Source organism: Culex quinquefasciatus, chromosome 2 (genome assembly GCF_015732765.1).
Source record: "Culex quinquefasciatus strain JHB chromosome 2, VPISU_Cqui_1.0_pri_paternal, whole genome shotgun sequence".
NCBI classification, from domain to species: domain Eukaryota; kingdom Metazoa; phylum Arthropoda; class Insecta; order Diptera; family Culicidae; genus Culex; species Culex quinquefasciatus.
Genome location: NC_051862.1, coordinates 194,266,603 through 194,282,920, shown reverse-complemented (window position 1 = coordinate 194,282,920; position 16,318 = coordinate 194,266,603). Strand labels below are relative to the sequence as shown.

At 40.1% G+C, this 16,318-nt stretch overlaps 3 protein-coding genes across 3 annotated transcripts; 2 read left to right on the top strand and 1 right to left on the bottom strand.

The window, feature by feature from the left end:
* Positions 1–192: 192 nt before the first annotated feature.
* LOC6034884 (dolichyl-diphosphooligosaccharide--protein glycosyltransferase subunit DAD1) lies at positions 193–857 on the top strand. Its single transcript, XM_001845100.2, has 2 exons — positions 193–538; positions 603–857. Exons 1-2 carry the CDS (start codon positions 331–333, stop codon positions 731–733), a joined length of 339 nt encoding a protein of 112 aa, XP_001845152.1. The 5' UTR covers positions 193–330; the 3' UTR covers positions 734–857.
* Positions 858–8,565: 7,708 nt separating this feature from the next.
* Positions 8,566–10,604, top strand: LOC6034885. The gene is made up of 2 exons (XM_001845101.2): positions 8,566–10,364; positions 10,426–10,604. Exons 1-2 carry the CDS (start codon positions 8,688–8,690, stop codon positions 10,534–10,536), a joined length of 1,788 nt encoding a protein of 595 aa, XP_001845153.2. The 5' UTR covers positions 8,566–8,687; the 3' UTR covers positions 10,537–10,604.
* On the bottom strand, positions 10,528–11,389 carry LOC6034886 (pyroglutamyl-peptidase 1). The gene has a single exon (XM_001845102.2). It carries the CDS (start codon positions 11,269–11,271, stop codon positions 10,642–10,644), a length of 630 nt encoding a protein of 209 aa, XP_001845154.1. The 5' UTR covers positions 11,272–11,389; the 3' UTR covers positions 10,528–10,641.
* Positions 11,390–16,318: the final 4,929 nt, after the last annotated feature.

Below are 16,318 nucleotides of genomic sequence, written 5' to 3'. Positions count from 1 at the left end.
CTTTGTTTACACTTCAACATTGTCCCATTTAGATTGTTTTGCTTGATTTTCAGAAGTGTTGGAATAAATAAGAAAGATAAAACTATTTAAAAACAAATCTTTTAAAATTTAGCATCACCATCTCTCTGGCATCACTGCCGTTGCACTTTGAAAAATATCGCGCCCAGCTCTGCCGTTTGTCAAATACGCCTCCAAACGTCAAAATTATCGATCGTGTCCATTCTACGTGTCCCGTTTGCAAGTCGCCGATCCGCCGACGTCGATTCTCCGGTTTCAACCCGATTTTGTGCACATTCCGGTTCCCAAAAGCCAACTCCCACTCTCCCCAAAATGACCAACATCAAGTCGGTGCTGACCAAGTTCTACGATGAGTACACCAACAACACGCCCAAGAAGCTGAAAATCGTGGACGCATACTTGCTGTACATTTTGCTGACCGGCATCACGCAGTTTGTTTACTGCTGCCTTGTTGGAACTTTTCCGTTCAACTCGTTCCTGGCCGGGTTCATCTGCACCGTCAGCTGTTTCGTGCTGGGAGGTGAGTTCGGCCTTATTAATTATAATTGAAAAGTTATTTTTAATGAATCAACTCGTCGTTTCAGTTTGCCTCCGGCTGCAGTCCAACCCGCAGAACAAAGCCCAGTTCTTTGGAATCTCACCGGAACGAGGATTCGCCGATTTTATCTTTGCGCACGTCATCCTCCATCTGGTTGTGATGAACTTCATCGGTTAAGTAAGTTCGTGTGCATTTTCCATTTTAAAAAAACTTCTCTAATAGCGAATAACTCACTGTGTGGAGCAAAATGTGTGTCCAATTAAAACGAATCCAGGACGGGAATCTCTCCTGCTGAAAAAAAGATTTGTTCTCGGAGCGATGTGAGATATCCGAAAGCCTGTGACTTCCACCCTAACTATTCAAGGGTTGTTTGCCTATGCTCTTCAACATTCCAAAATTCGAATCTAGATCTACAAAAAAAAATTGCACAAAGTTGATTAAATTTAAGCAAGCATCTATTTAGTAGTTGTCTCCATTTTCGCAAATCGGCTTTGCATTGTATTTTTTTATGAAACTTCGTCTTTTTATTCTCTATGTCAAAAGAGTCAAAAGAGTTGGCTTTTTTTTATACAAGTCTTAATACAATTTTGGAGGCTGGTCATTAGAGTGTTATAATATAATCGTTTTTCCAATACATCAATTTTCCGGTTTCTTTTGAGGTCCTAAATAACTCCCCAAAATTTGGGAACGATTGGTCAAGTCCTCACTTTGCGCAAAACGACTTTGAATTTATATTTGATTGCTCTGGAAGGTGCTTTACAACTTTCCCGAAGAGAGTATGGTGCTCAATTGCATTTAATTCTCAGTAAGGTGAGGAAGGCAAAAAGATACAGCGTGTTTTGTAAAGTCTCTATAATAAAAACAAACAACAAACAACAGCGTGTTCGAAAACTGTTAATTTGTTTTAATGGTTAAAGCCACCTTTGGGTGAATATTTCGATTCCTTTTTGTTTTTTTTATGCATTTTAAAAATATTTTTAAAGAAAAAACACTTTCAAAAAAACTATTTTTGAAATGTTGAAAAAAAATTCTAGAATTTCTCTCTTAGACTTTGGAAATTGGACAATACGTTTCCAAGATACAGCATCACAAAGAATTCGAATCTATGAAAATGAGTTTTTAAAGTGTCAACCAAGTGCATGTAATGTTCAACTGACGATATCTAGGAAACTATTAGTTCGCTTTTTTGTGAAATTTCTGAACTGTAACTTTTGTGAAGTTACTGATCTTTCGATCAAAAATAAAATGATTAAAAACAGTATTTTTCAAAACTGAATTGAAGCGTAGCAACTTCAACTTCTACACATTCAACCCCGAGAAGCCCCCTGTTAAGGTCGTCTTGCAGGGTTATCAAGACCGTCCGATCTCTGACCTAAAGAAGCACCTTTCGGACGCCGGAATAAAACCGCGGGAGATAAAAGTGCTCTCGCGCAAGACAACGGTAACAGGTACTCACACCTCGACTCACACACTGTACCTGTTGTACTTCGACCGCGGCACCGTCAAGATCCAAGACCTGCGGCGGACTGGACGGTTTTTGTGTAAACTGGCGGTTTTACATCAAGAACCCGACGGACGTAGCGCAATGCCACCGTTGCCAGAAATTCGGCCACGGCTCGCGGAACTGCAACCTCCGGCCCCGCTGCGGTGAGTCACACCTCTCGGAGGCGTGCGTACTCCCACGAAAGGCGGACTTGGGGGACAACGCAGAACAAACCAAGCCGCGCTTAAAGTGCGCGAACTGTGACGGTAACCATACCGGTAATTACCGCGGATGCGTCGCGCGCAAGTCCTACCTCGAGGAGCAGGAAAAGAGGAAGAAGAAAGCAGCAGCGTCCCACTCTCCTCAGCGAAGTACGAGCGTAGCCGTTCCTGCAGCTGGCCAGCGTACGGTTCCAGCGGACAACCCAGCATTCCCTCCTGGATGGGGGCGATCGTTTGCAAGCGTGGTCCCTGCCGGTAGCGGCGATGCGGCCCAGCAAGGAGTCACCGGGGAAGATCTCTTTACCCTGCCGGAGTTTTTTGCTCTCGCGGGGGGATGATGACGCAGTTTTGGACCTGCCGTAACAAGGCGGAACAATTCCTGGCCCTCGGGGAGCTGACGATCAAGCACATCTACAATAGATAAAAAATAACTGTGATCTAGTGTAAGGTTTTTTCTATTTCTATCCCCTTTCCTTTGCAATTTTAGTAAGTTTTTTCTATATTTTTTCTAGCAGGCCAAGGGTGCATGATACTGATGATACTCGTCGGTTGACACACCTAGGCGAGGAACATCCCGGAAGGAGCCCAACTACATCCGTAGTGCTGTTTGAACAAAACAGCATGGCTCTGGTTCCTTGCAAGTGTCCTATTTTCTTACCTCCACGTTGGCTTGGTTTAGTCATCATGATGACAAGGTGTAACCTAGCTGGTGGCCTGTGGAAACGACTCGTAAACCTTTGACCAGCGAGGGTCAGAGTAGAGACGGCTAAAAGAAAGGGGCGCGACAATGTGGGAAAGGGAAGTAATTTGTGATTGCAGACGGTATTGTTTTGATTCGCAGTATGTTGAGTCAACTGCTGTGGATGTACCTGAGCATCGCAGAACGGGGTTTCTCTTCTTTCCATTTCAGCTATCAGCTATCTTCTGTTTATTTTGTTTTCACTGATTTTCTAAAACGGCTTCTGTTTACTATCCTCCATTTAATTTCGATTTTAGTTATTTGTTTCTCTTATTTCTCAACGCTTTTCCACTCTATTTTACCAATTGATGTTGCTGTAAAAAAACTGTCTGCTTTCCCTTAATTTGGCAGCGATGTCAAATTTGTTTATCATGTGCCTTTTCTTTATTTATCTATTTCAATAATTTCTCATCTTCCCTGTAAATTGCCCTCAATACAATCTAAGCTTGTTTGTTACCTCTTTTTATTAACTATTGTTAATTTCTATATCTACTTCATAAATTACTATCTTCCTTTTACTACATAGTATATTTCCTTCACTGTCCATTGTTTTGAAACTTCACCTTTTTCTTAAGCAATTGAGGTTCGAGCCCTTACTCAATTTATGGAATGATTAAAGGATTAACACAAATATTACTTCTGTACTTTTGAAAAACTTTTCTAAAATGCTTAGGACCAAAATATTGTAACACAACACCGCGACAAAAGAAATAGCAACAGATAAACACAACTCAACAATAGGGGAGATTTCAGATTTCAGGAGAAAACAATACACACTAAATAACAATTAGTTTTTGAATTCAAACTAAAAATAAAACAGTTTTTGCTTTAATGAAAATTGATAGGCACACTATAAATGGTTAGGCGCGTATACTTACATCAAACCCTACGTAATGTACCACCCCCGGCCGAGTTAAAATGCGTAACCGGAAAAGAAGGTGTGCATGCCTGGCACGAACACTCAAAGCGTGTTCTAGCGTGCTGCTCGTACTGACTCAGAGCAAGGGTGAGATGTAGGTGTAAGGGCAGTGCGTGTTCGTCGGGAACCTGGTGCATAAGATCGGTCAAGGCCCGTTCTTACACTGAAAGTTGCGAATTGCGAATTGCGATTTTTTTCTATATTTTTTCTAACTCTTGGTAATCTCTTAGTTATAAGCAATAATCGTTCCAAAATGGAATGAGATTCAACACACAGCTGAAAGGAACTCTAAAACTCTGTTATGAACTGCAAAAAAACTTATTGTAACATGATTATTCACTAATAAAACCGAATTGAATTGAATTACCAATGACACAAAATGGCGAGCAAAATGGCATCTTTGGTCATAGGGAAATCCTCTTGGAAAGCTCACACAAAGTTTGACTGAAATTAAAAAATGAGCAACTCTCTACGAAATCGGCCGATTTCGACCATTTTTATTTTTTGTATTTTTTTATTTGATTTAAACTTTGTGGGGGCCTTCCCTATGACCAAATAAGCTATTTTGCGTCATTGGTTCACCCATACAAGTCTCCATACAATTTTGGCTGCTGTCCATACAAAAATGGTATGTAAATATTCAAACAGCTGTAACTTTTGAGTGAATTTTCTGATCAATTTGGTATCTTGGGCAAAGTTGTAGGTATTGTTGAGGACTTTTGAGAAAAAATAGGTACACGGAAAAAAAATTGCAGGTTTTTTTTATCAACTTTTTTTTCACTAAAACTCAATTTCCCAAAATACATATTTTTTGATTTTCTAGTTTTTTTTATATGTATTAGGGGACAAAAATCCGCAACTTTTGAGCCATAGAGAAACATGGTCAAAAAATCTGCCGGTGGCTATATCTTGAAAACGGAGCCCTTTATCAAAAAATCTGTAAAGTACTTTTCGATTGCAAATTCAATTTTGCATTAAAAAATAATGTCAAACTTGTTTTTACATAAAACTTTGATTTTTTTTCCAAAAATCACTATTTTTTCAAAAAATCATAACTCGGCGGCAGATTTTTTGACCATGTTTCTCCATGGCTCAAAAGTTGCGGATTTTTGTCCCCTAAAACATATCAAAAAATCTCGAAAATCAAAAAATACGTATTTTGGGAAATTGGGTTTTTGTGAGAAAAAAAGTTGATTTAAAAATCTGCAAATTTTGTTTTCCGTGTCAATATTTTTCTTCATAATAGTCCTCAAGAATACCTACAACTTTGCCGAAGATACCAAATTGATCAGAAAATTCACTCAAAAGTTACAGCTGTTTGAATATTAACATACCATTTTTGTATGGACAGCAGCCAAAATTGTATGGAGACTTGTATGGATGAACCAATCACACAAAATAATTTATTTGGTCATAGGAAAGGCCCCCACAAAGTTTGAGCCAAATAAAAAAATACAAATAAAATCCATTTCCGGTTTTGGTAGAGAATTGCTCATATACAAAAAAATCCTGTGTGGACGCGCAGTCCTGTTTTTTCGTGTTATTTTCCGTCTCTTTTGTGTCGCTGTTCGAGTGCATGGGGTGATTGGTCATTATAATTAAATAATGGCATCAGTGGTGCGGTGCCTGTGTGGAAGCGCAGTCCTGTTTTTTCGTGTTATTTTCCGTCTCTTTTGTGTCGCTGTTCGAGTGCATGGGGTGATTGGTCATTATAATTAAATAATGGCATCAGTGGTGCGGTGCCTGTGTGGACGCGCAGTCCTGTTTTTTCGTGTTATTTTCCGTCTCTTTTGTGTCGCTGTTCGAGTGCATGGGGTGATTGGTCATTATAATTAAATAATGGCATCAGTAGTGCGGTGCCTGTGTGGACGCGCAGTCCTGTTTTTCGTGTTATTTTCCGTCTCTTTTGTGTCGCTGTTCGAGTGCATGGGGTGATTGGTCATTATAATTAAATAATGGCATCAGTGGTGCGGTGCCTGTGTGGACGCTCAGTCCTGTTTTTCGTGTTATTTTCCGTCTCTTTTGTGTCGCTGTTCGAGTGCATGGGGTGATTGGTCATTATAATTAAATAATGGCATCAGTGGTGCAGTGCCTGTGTGGACGCTCAGTCCTGTTTTTCGTGCTATTTTCCGTCTCTTTTGTGTCGCTGTTCGAGTGCATGGGGTGATTGGTTATTATAATTAAATAATGGCATCAGTGGTGCGGTGCCTGTGTGGACGCTCAGTCCTGTTTTTCGTGTTATTTTCCGTCTCTTTTGTGTCGCTGTTCGAGTGCATGGGGTGATTGGTCATTATAATTAAATAATGGCATCAGTGGTGCGGTGCCTGTGTGGACGCGCAGTCCTGTTTTTTCGTGTTATTTTCCGTCTCTTTTGTGTCGCTGTTCGAGTGCACGGGGTGATTGGTCATTATAATTAAATAATGGCATCAGTAGTGCGGTGCCTGTGTGGACGCGCAGTCCTGTTTTTTGTGCTATTTTCCGTCTCTTTTGTGTCGCTGTTCGAGTGCATGGGGTGATTGGTCATTATAATTAAATAATGGCATCAGTGGTGCGGTGCCTGTGTGGACGCGCAGTCCTGTTTTTTCGTGTTATTTTCCGTCTCTTTTGTGTCGCTGTTCGAGTGCATGGGGTGATTGGTCATTATAATTAAATAATGGCATCAGTGGTGCGGTGCCTGTGTGGACGCTCAGTCCTGTTTTTTCGTGTTATTTTCCGTCTCTTTTGTGTCGCTGTTCGAGTGCATGGGGTGATTGGTCATTATAATTAAATAATGGCATCAGTGGTGCGGTGCCTGTGTGGACGCTCAGTCCTGTTTTTTCGTGCTATTTTCCGTCTCTTTTGTGTCGCTGTTCGAGTGCATGGGGTGATTGGTTATTATAATTAAATAATGGCATCAGTGGTGCGGTGCCTGTGTGGACGCTCAGTCCTGTTTTTTCGTGTTATTTTCCGTCTCTTTTGTGTCGCTGTTCGAGTGCATGGGGTGATTGGTCATTATAATTAAATAATGGCATCAGTGGTGCGGTGCCTGTGTGGACGCGCAGTCCTGTTTTTTCGTGTTATTTTCCGTCTCTTTTGTGTCGCTGTTCGAGTGCATGGGGTGATTGGTCATTATAATTAAATAATGGCATCAGTGGTGCGGTGCCTGTGTGGACGCTCAGTCCTGTTTTTTCGTGTTATTTTCCGTCTCTTTTGTGTCGCTGTTCGAGTGCATGGGGTGATTGGTCATTATAATTAAATAATGGCATCAGTGGTGCGGTGCCTGTGTGGACGCGCAGTCCTGTTTTTTTTCGCGTTATTTTCCATCTCTTTTGTGTCGCTATTTGTGTACTTGGGGTGATTGGATTTCTTCTTCTTCTTTTTTCATTTATTTTTTGTTCGCGCGTTCGTTGGCCGATGAATTTTATTTTTGTTCTCTTTTTATAGTTTTCGATAGAAACGATCCGATTTTTGTTTTTGAGACAAGCAAGTCGTATTGCTGGATTAAGTCCTTTCCATATCATCGAGGATCGGAAGGCACGTCGACGGATATGTTTTAAGGCTTATGATATAAAATAATTTTAATGAATGAAGCCCTTCCTACATCACCGTTGATCGGAAGGCACGCCGACGGAGAATTTCTGGAGAATCGCGGTCGAATTAATACTATATTTAAATCTCTAGATAGGTATCTTTCCGCAGCCGGCTGCCTAAGATTTTTAAAATTTCAACCGATAAACAAATTGCTCATGGTCGCATCACCTACCACAGTGAATCCTGACCTCATACCCATCTTACTAACCCCTCAAAACTCATGTGATACTTTGTCGGAGACGCAGTCGATTTGGCGGTCCCATCACTCAAGTATCGGCTAACATTCCCATCCACTTCCCCGTGTCTTACCACTGGTCGTGGCCGGCGTCGGTATTGATCAGCACGATAGGGACCTTTGAAAATTGCGAAGGGGTGATGATTGGTTCCTACTTTTCATCTGTGGTCCACGGAGCAATGTTTGGGGGTCCTGGTCAATAACGAAGTAGCAGCTACGGGTAGACACCAATGCTATGCTATGCTAGAATTGCTCATATACAAAAAAATGGTCAAAATTGGACGATTTCTTAGAAAATTACTCATATCTTTTTTTTATTATTATTGAATTCTGGAGTTTTTTTTGAAAAGGACCAATAAACCAAATTTTCAGTTTTTGTTTTTTGGGTGTTTTTTAATACCCCTGACTCAAGGCGGTTCTAAAAACACTCAAAAAGCAAAAACTGGAAATTTGGTTTATTGGTCCTTTTCAAAAAAACTCCAGAATTTTATATTTATTGATATCCCCAAAGTTTAAATTTCTGGAGCAACACGAGAAAAGGGCGGATAAGCATTTTGACAGCTGGAACAATTTTGCAAATTCCAAGCCAACAAATAACTTTTTCACAAAACTCAGAATGTAAATCAGTAGCTGGCCTTTCCAGCTACCTTTTAACACTGCGGGTTTTGTTAAATAGTTACCTGTTGGTTCGGAATTTGCTAAATCGTCCTGGCTGTCAAAATGCTTATGCGCCCTTTTCAAATGTTGCTCCAGATTTAATAAAATTTACATTCCTGGATTGCACGAACTCCGCCCACTGCGTTGGGTGACAGCTACTGTCACCACACGTGCTCACTTCTGTTTACCAACAAAAGTGCACTGTGCATCCACATTCAGAGTCCCGCGTCGCGACATCACGTTTCGAACGAAGACAACGGCATGTTGTGCAATAACTTCGTACAAAATTAAAAACGCAGCTAAAACCATGTTCAAACTCCTAAGTTCCGCGGTCCGCTCGGCGGCGAGTCGTGTTCAACGCCAGCAACAAGTCCCTTCGGCGACCGCCGCCCTGTACAGTACGTTCCACCCGCGCGAGTTCCAGTTCGAGTCGTCGGACGGCGAAACGGGCACGCTGATACACCGGTTCTCGCGGCACATTGCCCTCACCCGGCGGGACTTTGACGACCGGACGCGGTTCGCGTTCAAGTATGCGTCCTTTTATCCGGTATACAGTCCGGATGCGTTTTTGGGTGAGTTGCGGAAGGTGAGCTGCTTGGATTTGGGCAAGCTGATCTGCTTGACGGCGGACTTCCGGAGCAAGACGGACTTTCGGCTGTTTGCGGATGTGGCGAACGCGCTGGACGAGGAGAGTGAGGGCCGGGTTGAGGGGGCGAGCTTTAACGAGCTGGTCACGATCCTGCACGGGTTCATGTATTTGCTGCCGAACAAGATTACGAAGTTGAAGAGTTATAGGAAAGCGATGCCGAGGTTGGTGGAGCTGTTTGCGGAGAAGCCAAACGGGAAGGACTTTATGACGGTGCTGTTCTTTTTGGGGATGTGGAAGAAGAATGCGTTTGGGGGACGGTTGATGGACCAGTATCTGCAGAGTTACTTGGGGGAGTTCCTGAACGATCAGCTTGATCTGATGGACTTTGCAATTTTGGCCAATGCCAGCTATAAGACGAGCGTAAGGATAAGCAATGAAAGATTTTTGGAACGGCTCGAGAACGAAATTTGCAACTTTGAGGGCAAGGACATGGCGCTGTTTGTGACATTGATGAAGTGTGCCCGGATGAACAGGATGCGGTCCGAACGGGTGCTCGAGAAGCTCAGGTCGATTCTTGAAAATGATGCCACGGCGTTGGATTTCCGTGGATTGTCGCACTTGTTCGTGTACTTAGCGGAAATTTCCGTCAAGGATGATTCCCTAAACAAGCTGTTCCTGGACGAAGCTTCCCGACGAATAGAAGAGGAGATTTCGACCAACGAAGAAGAGGAATCTACGTCTCAAAGCTTTCGACCAAAAGACCTGGCCACGTTCCTGCACGGCTGCGCAACCTTGTCCATACCAATCACCGAGCTCGATCTGGAACCCAACAACCTGCTCAACCAAATCTTCGAAAAGATCGAACGCGAAGAATACCGCTACACCCCGGACACGCTCGTCGACACGTGCCTCTCCCTGTGGGTCATGAACCTACCCTCGGTAGATCTGATGTCCTCGATCTTCAGCGATCGCCAGATGATGCAAAACTTCAAGCGAGAGCGCGTCAAAATCGAATCACGCCGTGACCTATTGCTAGCTTGCGCCGAAATTGAACGTCCCGAGGCGTTCAAGATCATCTCCCGACTGCCACGGGTGGACGCCTTCCAGCTGGATCGCAACTGTCCGGAGTTTCTGGTGCGGCATCGCACTCAACTGCAGCGAGTAGCGAGTTGTCTGGAGGCGGCGCGGGAAAAACTGCGGATAGCTCACGTGCAGTTCAGCTTGCCGGTTAAATTCCTGAACATTGCTGGGCTGTTCGTTACGCTGGACAACGGGGTGGAGTTCAACGTGGACGTGCTGGAAAAGACGAACTGCTTGTCAGATGAGCAAACACCGACGGGCCTGATGGGATTGAAGTTGCGACTGCTGGAACAGATGTCGGCGCCGAACGTTATGGTGAGTTGAAGCAATCTGTTGTATTGATGAAGATTTTTTAGGAAATTTTAAATAATTCTAGATCAACTCCTTCGCGGAACAATCCGACGAACAGATCGTTTGCAAAGTGGAAGAGGCTATCCAAGGATTGCAGCCTACCAAAGGAAAGCGAAAGAGCAGGAAATCGGGTTAAAATTACAATTTATTAAAACACAACATCCAATACAGATTGAATTTATAACATTGATAAACTAAAAAAAACAGCTCGTTAAAATCATTGCGTCCGAACGACGACCTTTCAAAGCTTTCCCTCCGACTCCAGCTGGTCCAAGCAGCGTCCAAGCACCTGAAAAATCGCATCCTTTGTCTGTTCCGAGCTGTACGGCTTGCCGACGCTTGGCACGTGAATAAAAAGCGTTCGATCCCGACTGAAATCCAACGACTTGAGGTAGATGTAGCCGCACAGGTAGTTGCCAACCTCCGTCGAGTGCACGCACCGGACCGTGCTCAGCTCGCGTGCAATCGACTCCACCTTCAGATTCGTGTCCAACCTCACGCACTTGCCTCCATCCTCTTCCTCCCCCGACGGCACACTCCTCAACGCCACCTTATCGCACGGCAAGCACTTGTTTGCAAAGTCCGGTCTGCAATATCCGGCCGAGTAGGAACACTGCTCCAAGTTAATCGTGCTAATGTTCCCGTGGACGCCACAGTGAACAACCAGCGCCGGACTCTCCTCCCACACCCGAGGAACGACCGCGTCCACCGCCTCGTACGTCACCGGGACCTGTAGCTTCTTGAGGGCGTACTCCCTGCCGCCGTGGACGAGCGAATTCGGCAACAGTCGGACCGCTTCCCAGCTGGCGTTGCGCTCTTCGTGGCCGGCAAACGGACCAAATCCGGTCACCACAATCGTACGGCTGGGCATGACGTGAGTGTGTGCGATGTGATGAGCGCGACGATGTTTGTCCACCCACGGACTAAGATTTACTGCTGGGAGATAGAAGCAAGGTGAATCTCGGAGAGAATTATTTTTATTTTGGGTTGCGTGGGGTGGCGATGCAGCAGAGAAATGTCACATCGGCTTTGTTGCGCTGGTTACAGCAGACACCTTCTTTGTCGCGAGCGTCGCGTGGGATTAAATCGAAAAATTCTCATCGAAAACGAAATGTTAGACCGTTGCGAATATATCAGATATATTTGTAACGGCATTATTTGAAGACAAGGAAAACGAGAATTTTTAAAACTAAGAAATTTTCAAAGCTCAATTTGCCTTCAAAACTGGCACAAAAATCAGTGAAAAAATAAATATTCAGAATTAAAAATTAATGGAAACTGACATGAAATAATCCAAAACTCATGCATCATCCTTTCCCAGCTTTTTTTATTCGGATGAAGCATTGATCTTGCATTCCCTATATTAAAAGAAGTCATTTTGCATCATTACTTTTTTCCATACAAGTCTCCATACAGTTTTGGGGGCTGGTCATACAAAATGTATAAATTCTGTATCTTAAAAAAGAATTTTCAGATTAATTTGGTGTCTTTGGAAGAGATGTAGGTATACAGTCAAGACTTGATTATCCGAAGGCCTCGGAAAAATTTCACTTCGGATAATCGAGCCTCTGAAGTACGCATAAATGATTTTTTTTAATTCAATATGGCGGCCAAAATGGCGGTGATTTAATATTGAAAAAATGCAATTTATTATTAATTATTCAAATTTAACTACAACAAGGTCGCAGAACTCGAATTAGATGTTTAAAATAAGAAAAAGAAAAAAAAACGATTTTTTGTTTGTTCGTGATTCGATTATCCGAAGTCCCACACAAACCTTCGGATAATCGAGGCTTCGGATAAGCTAGTCTGAACTGTATTATTCTTAAATTTAAAATCATGAATATACGTATATAATACTCATGGTGCTGCAGTATTTTCAAAAATATATAAAATTTAATAGAAAATAAGCGCAAGGCATTTTGCGGATCTGTAAACTAAAATTTTAGCAATTTTCCAAAAGCCAAATAAATGCTGATATATGCTGAAACAAAAAAAAAATGTAAGGCTATAAAATTCTTATCGATTGCTAAGTTTTTAACTGTTAATCTTTTTCCACAACCGAGTATGAATTTCCAGACCATTGTGTTGTAAAATGATTTTTTTAATTCCGGGAATTCCCGGGACCAAATCTGGATTTTTTTTTTTTAAAAAAAAAGGTCCAATAAACCAAATTTTCAGTTTTTGCATTTTTGGTGCTTTTTAATGCAGGCCAAGGATTGATACCTAAGAGCATGCAATGGCACTGACCTTGTTGCGTGCTCTTCGGTTGACGTCCACGTAAGGAACATCCTGGAAGGAGCGTAACTAACTACATCCGTAGTTCTGTTAGATCATCCGAATTATCTTGATCAGAACAGTATAGCTCTGGTTCCTTGCGAGTGTCCTATTTTCTTACCTCCACGTTGGCTTGGTTTTCATGATGACCTAGCTGGTGGCCTGCGGAAACGGGTCGTAAACCTTTGACCACCGCGGGTCAGAGTCGAGACGGCTAAAAGAAAGGGGCGCGACAATGTGGGAAAGGGAAGTAATTTGTGATTGTAGACGGTATTGTTTTGATTCGCAGTATGTTGAGTCAACTGCTGTGGATGTACCTGAAACATCGCACAACGGGGTTTTTCTTCTCTTAATTCTCAGCTACCACCTATCTCCTATTTTTATTTTGCTCTTCTGGTTCCCAATTCTTCACTGATTCTTCTATTTAATATCCAACATTTGATTTTAATTTTACTAACTTTTGATTCTCTTATCTCTCAAAGCTTTTCCACTCTTTTCTATTAATTGACACTGCTGTAACAAACTTTGCTTTGTTTTTTTTTTCCTTAAAAATATACTTTTCCTTAATGTACTAGTAATATCAAGTCTATTTATCATTCGCCTAATCTTTTTTGATTTTATTGCGAATTTATTTATTTGAATAATTCTTTATCTGCCCTCTAAATTATCATTACTATAACCTAAGCTTGTTTTGTATCTCTATTTATTAACTATTGTCTAATTTTACATCTAATACATCTAGCTTCTCATTTTTATTCTTCAAAATACGCTCATCATTCTCTTACTATTGATACTTGATTGTTATAAAATAAATTCTCTTTTACTGTCAATTGTTTTCAATCTTCACCCTTTTTTTCAAACAAGTGAGGTTTGAGCCCTTACTCAATTTATGGAATGGTTAAAGGATTAACACAAATATTACTATTGTATTTTTGGTAAACTTTTATAACATGCTTAGGACCAAAAATTGTAGCAAAACACCGCGACAAAAGAAATAGCAACAGATAAACAGACTCAACAATAGGGAAGATTTCAGGAGAAAACAATACACAGTAAATAACAATAAGTTTTTGAATTCAAACTAAAAATCACGGCGTGTTTTCTGGGCAACCTTAAGGAGAAAAAATAGTCATCGCTACTTTCAAAAGTGTCTTATAGGAAATTTTCTCAGCTTTCCAATGCTTCTAAGAGCGAAATGTTTCATCGGGAAATTTCTGAGATATCTCAATTTTATTTAATTTGTTTTAAAATCCCTAATTATTCATTGGAAACTTTTAAATAACAGTCCAGGAAACTTGTCAAATAATGTGTTTCATGTGTCATTTACTCATCAAAATGTACAAAGCTAAGACAATAAACAACTTTGTAGAAGGTTGTAAATCGCCAAACATTTTGAAAATGAAGTTTTAACCGATTTTTTTAATATATGGGATTTATTCTGAAATTGAAATCATAAAACCGCATTAAAACATCATTTTTACAAGAATAAATAGATTATTACATAATTGTTGTGTACAAATAACACCGGTCTGCTCTGATTCAGCTTGGAATTAGCTGCTACAACCAAAATTTTTACAGGTTTGAGATTGATAGGGTATTACAAGATTTGTATGAATAAATATCATATTTCCTTAAACAAACATTAACCAGTTGCATCGATACAAAATATGATTAATACTCGAAATTTAACTGCAAACTACTGTTGCAGGCTTTAGGAGAAATACTTTTCATTAGTATGAAATGATTATTTTAGTTTTTTGTATCAAATGATCAAGGAATTACCAATATTTTAGAAGTTTATAAGCTTCTCATCTTAAATCTCATCTCTAAAAAAATAAATATTGCTTGATTTTTGTTCAAATAGTTTCTAAAAGGTTTTTGTTTGATTTTGTTGTTGTTAAAAAACAAGTTTGTGACAGTGTTTTCAGCATTCTGAATTGGAAGACTCGAGTTTTATTGCTACTTTTAAGTGCATTTTCAACAGGAAATATTTTATAAAATTTTATCTTTATTTTATACTCATGAAAAAATGACTTTTGAGGCTTGCAACAGTAATATGTAGTACATTTTCGATTTTAAATCATATTTGTATTTATGATCTTGGTTAATGTTTGCTTAAGAAAATATAAAATTTATTCATTAAAATTTAATAATACCATTAACAATCACAAACCTGCCAAAGTTTCGGTTGAAAAAGGTAAATCAGAGCAGACACGTGATATTTGTACACAAAAAATGTAATAATCTAATTATTCTTGCAAAAATTATATTTTTACACTGTTTTATGATTTTAATTTCTTTGTAGAAACTTTGTAGAACGTTGCAAACCGCTAAACATTTTGAAAATTATGTTTTGTCTGAATTTATGAATAAATGATATTTATTTATCATTTATTCATAAATTCAGACAAAACATAATTTTCAAAATGTTTAGCGGTTTGCAACGTTCTACAAAGTTGTTTCTTGCCTTATTTTGCACATTTTGATGAGTAAATGACACTTGAAACACATCATTTGATAAGTTTTCTGAACTGGTAGTACAAAATTTCCAAAAAAAAAAAAAAATAAAGGAATTTAAACCAAAAAACTTAAAATAGAGATATCTCAGAAATTTCCCGATGAAACATTTCGCTCTTAGAAGTATTGGAAAGCTGAGAAAATTTCCTATAAGACACATTTGAAAGTAGCGATGACTATTTTTTCCTGAAAAGTTTGTTCTAGAAAACACGCCGTGAAAATAAAACAGTTTTTGCTTTAATGAAATTTTTAGGCACACTTTAAATGGTTAGGCGCTTATACTTACATCAAACCCTACTTAATGTACCACCCCCGGCCGAGTTAAAATGCGTAACCGGAAAAGAAGGTGTGCATGCCTGGCACGAACACTCAAAGCGTGTTCTAGAGTGTTGCTCGTACTGACTCAGAGCAAGTGTGAGATGTAGGTGTAAGGGCAGTGCGTGTTCGTCGGGAACCTAGTGCATAAGATCGGTCAAGGCCCGTTCTTACACTGAAAATTGCGAATTGCGAATTTTGGTGCTTTTTAATACCCGTGACTCAAGGCGGTTTCAAAAACACCTTTTCAAAAAAAAAAACTCCAGAAACATAAAAAAAACCTGGGTTGCGGGAATTCCCGGTTTTCGAAAATATTCCGGAAATTCCCGGAACGGACGCACTAAAAATGACAGAATTCTTCGAATTCTTTGTGATGCTTAATCTCAGAAACAATTTACCCGATTTTCAAAGTCTCACAGAGAAAATGATAATAAATTTCTTTCGATTTTCAAGAAGTATTTTAAAAACCGAAAAATGTTAAAATATCAAAAAATTGGGTCCTAAAATTAAGTTTAGATTTCTGATATAACTGTTCACAACGATAAAAATTATTTTTTCGAGTGCAATGACCCTTTGTATGAAAACAAAGAGTTTAAAATGGATATAAAAAAACAGTTTCAAAAATAAACCTCGCGGTCCATCTTGACAGCTTGTTCCAAGGGGTCATAGTTGATCCATCGAAAAAATGTTGTCTTTTTAACCTTCCTACGGTATTGGGGTCCTTTTCGGCCTTTTTGAAAATTAAATTTGCCATAACTTTTGTTATATACATGCTAGAGCATTCAAATTTTTTGACATTAAATTTATAG

Bases quoted from the DNA above. Each gene is read 5' to 3' on its own strand.
- LOC6034884 (XM_001845100.2), top strand. From the start codon at position 331: ATGACCAACATCAAGTCGGTGCTGACCAAGTTCTACGATGAGTACACC. The intron at 539-602 runs GTGAGTTCGGCC...TCGTCGTTTCAG, and splicing joins CAGCTGTTTCGTGCTGGGAG to TTTGCCTCCGGCTGCAGTCC.
- LOC6034885 (XM_001845101.2), top strand. From the start codon at position 8,688: ATGTTCAAACTCCTAAGTTCCGCGGTCCGCTCGGCGGCGAGTCGTGTT. The intron at 10,365-10,425 runs GTGAGTTGAAGC...AAATAATTCTAG, and splicing joins TGTCGGCGCCGAACGTTATG to ATCAACTCCTTCGCGGAACA.
- LOC6034886 (XM_001845102.2), bottom strand. From the start codon at position 11,271: ATGCCCAGCCGTACGATTGTGGTGACCGGATTTGGTCCGTTTGCCGGC.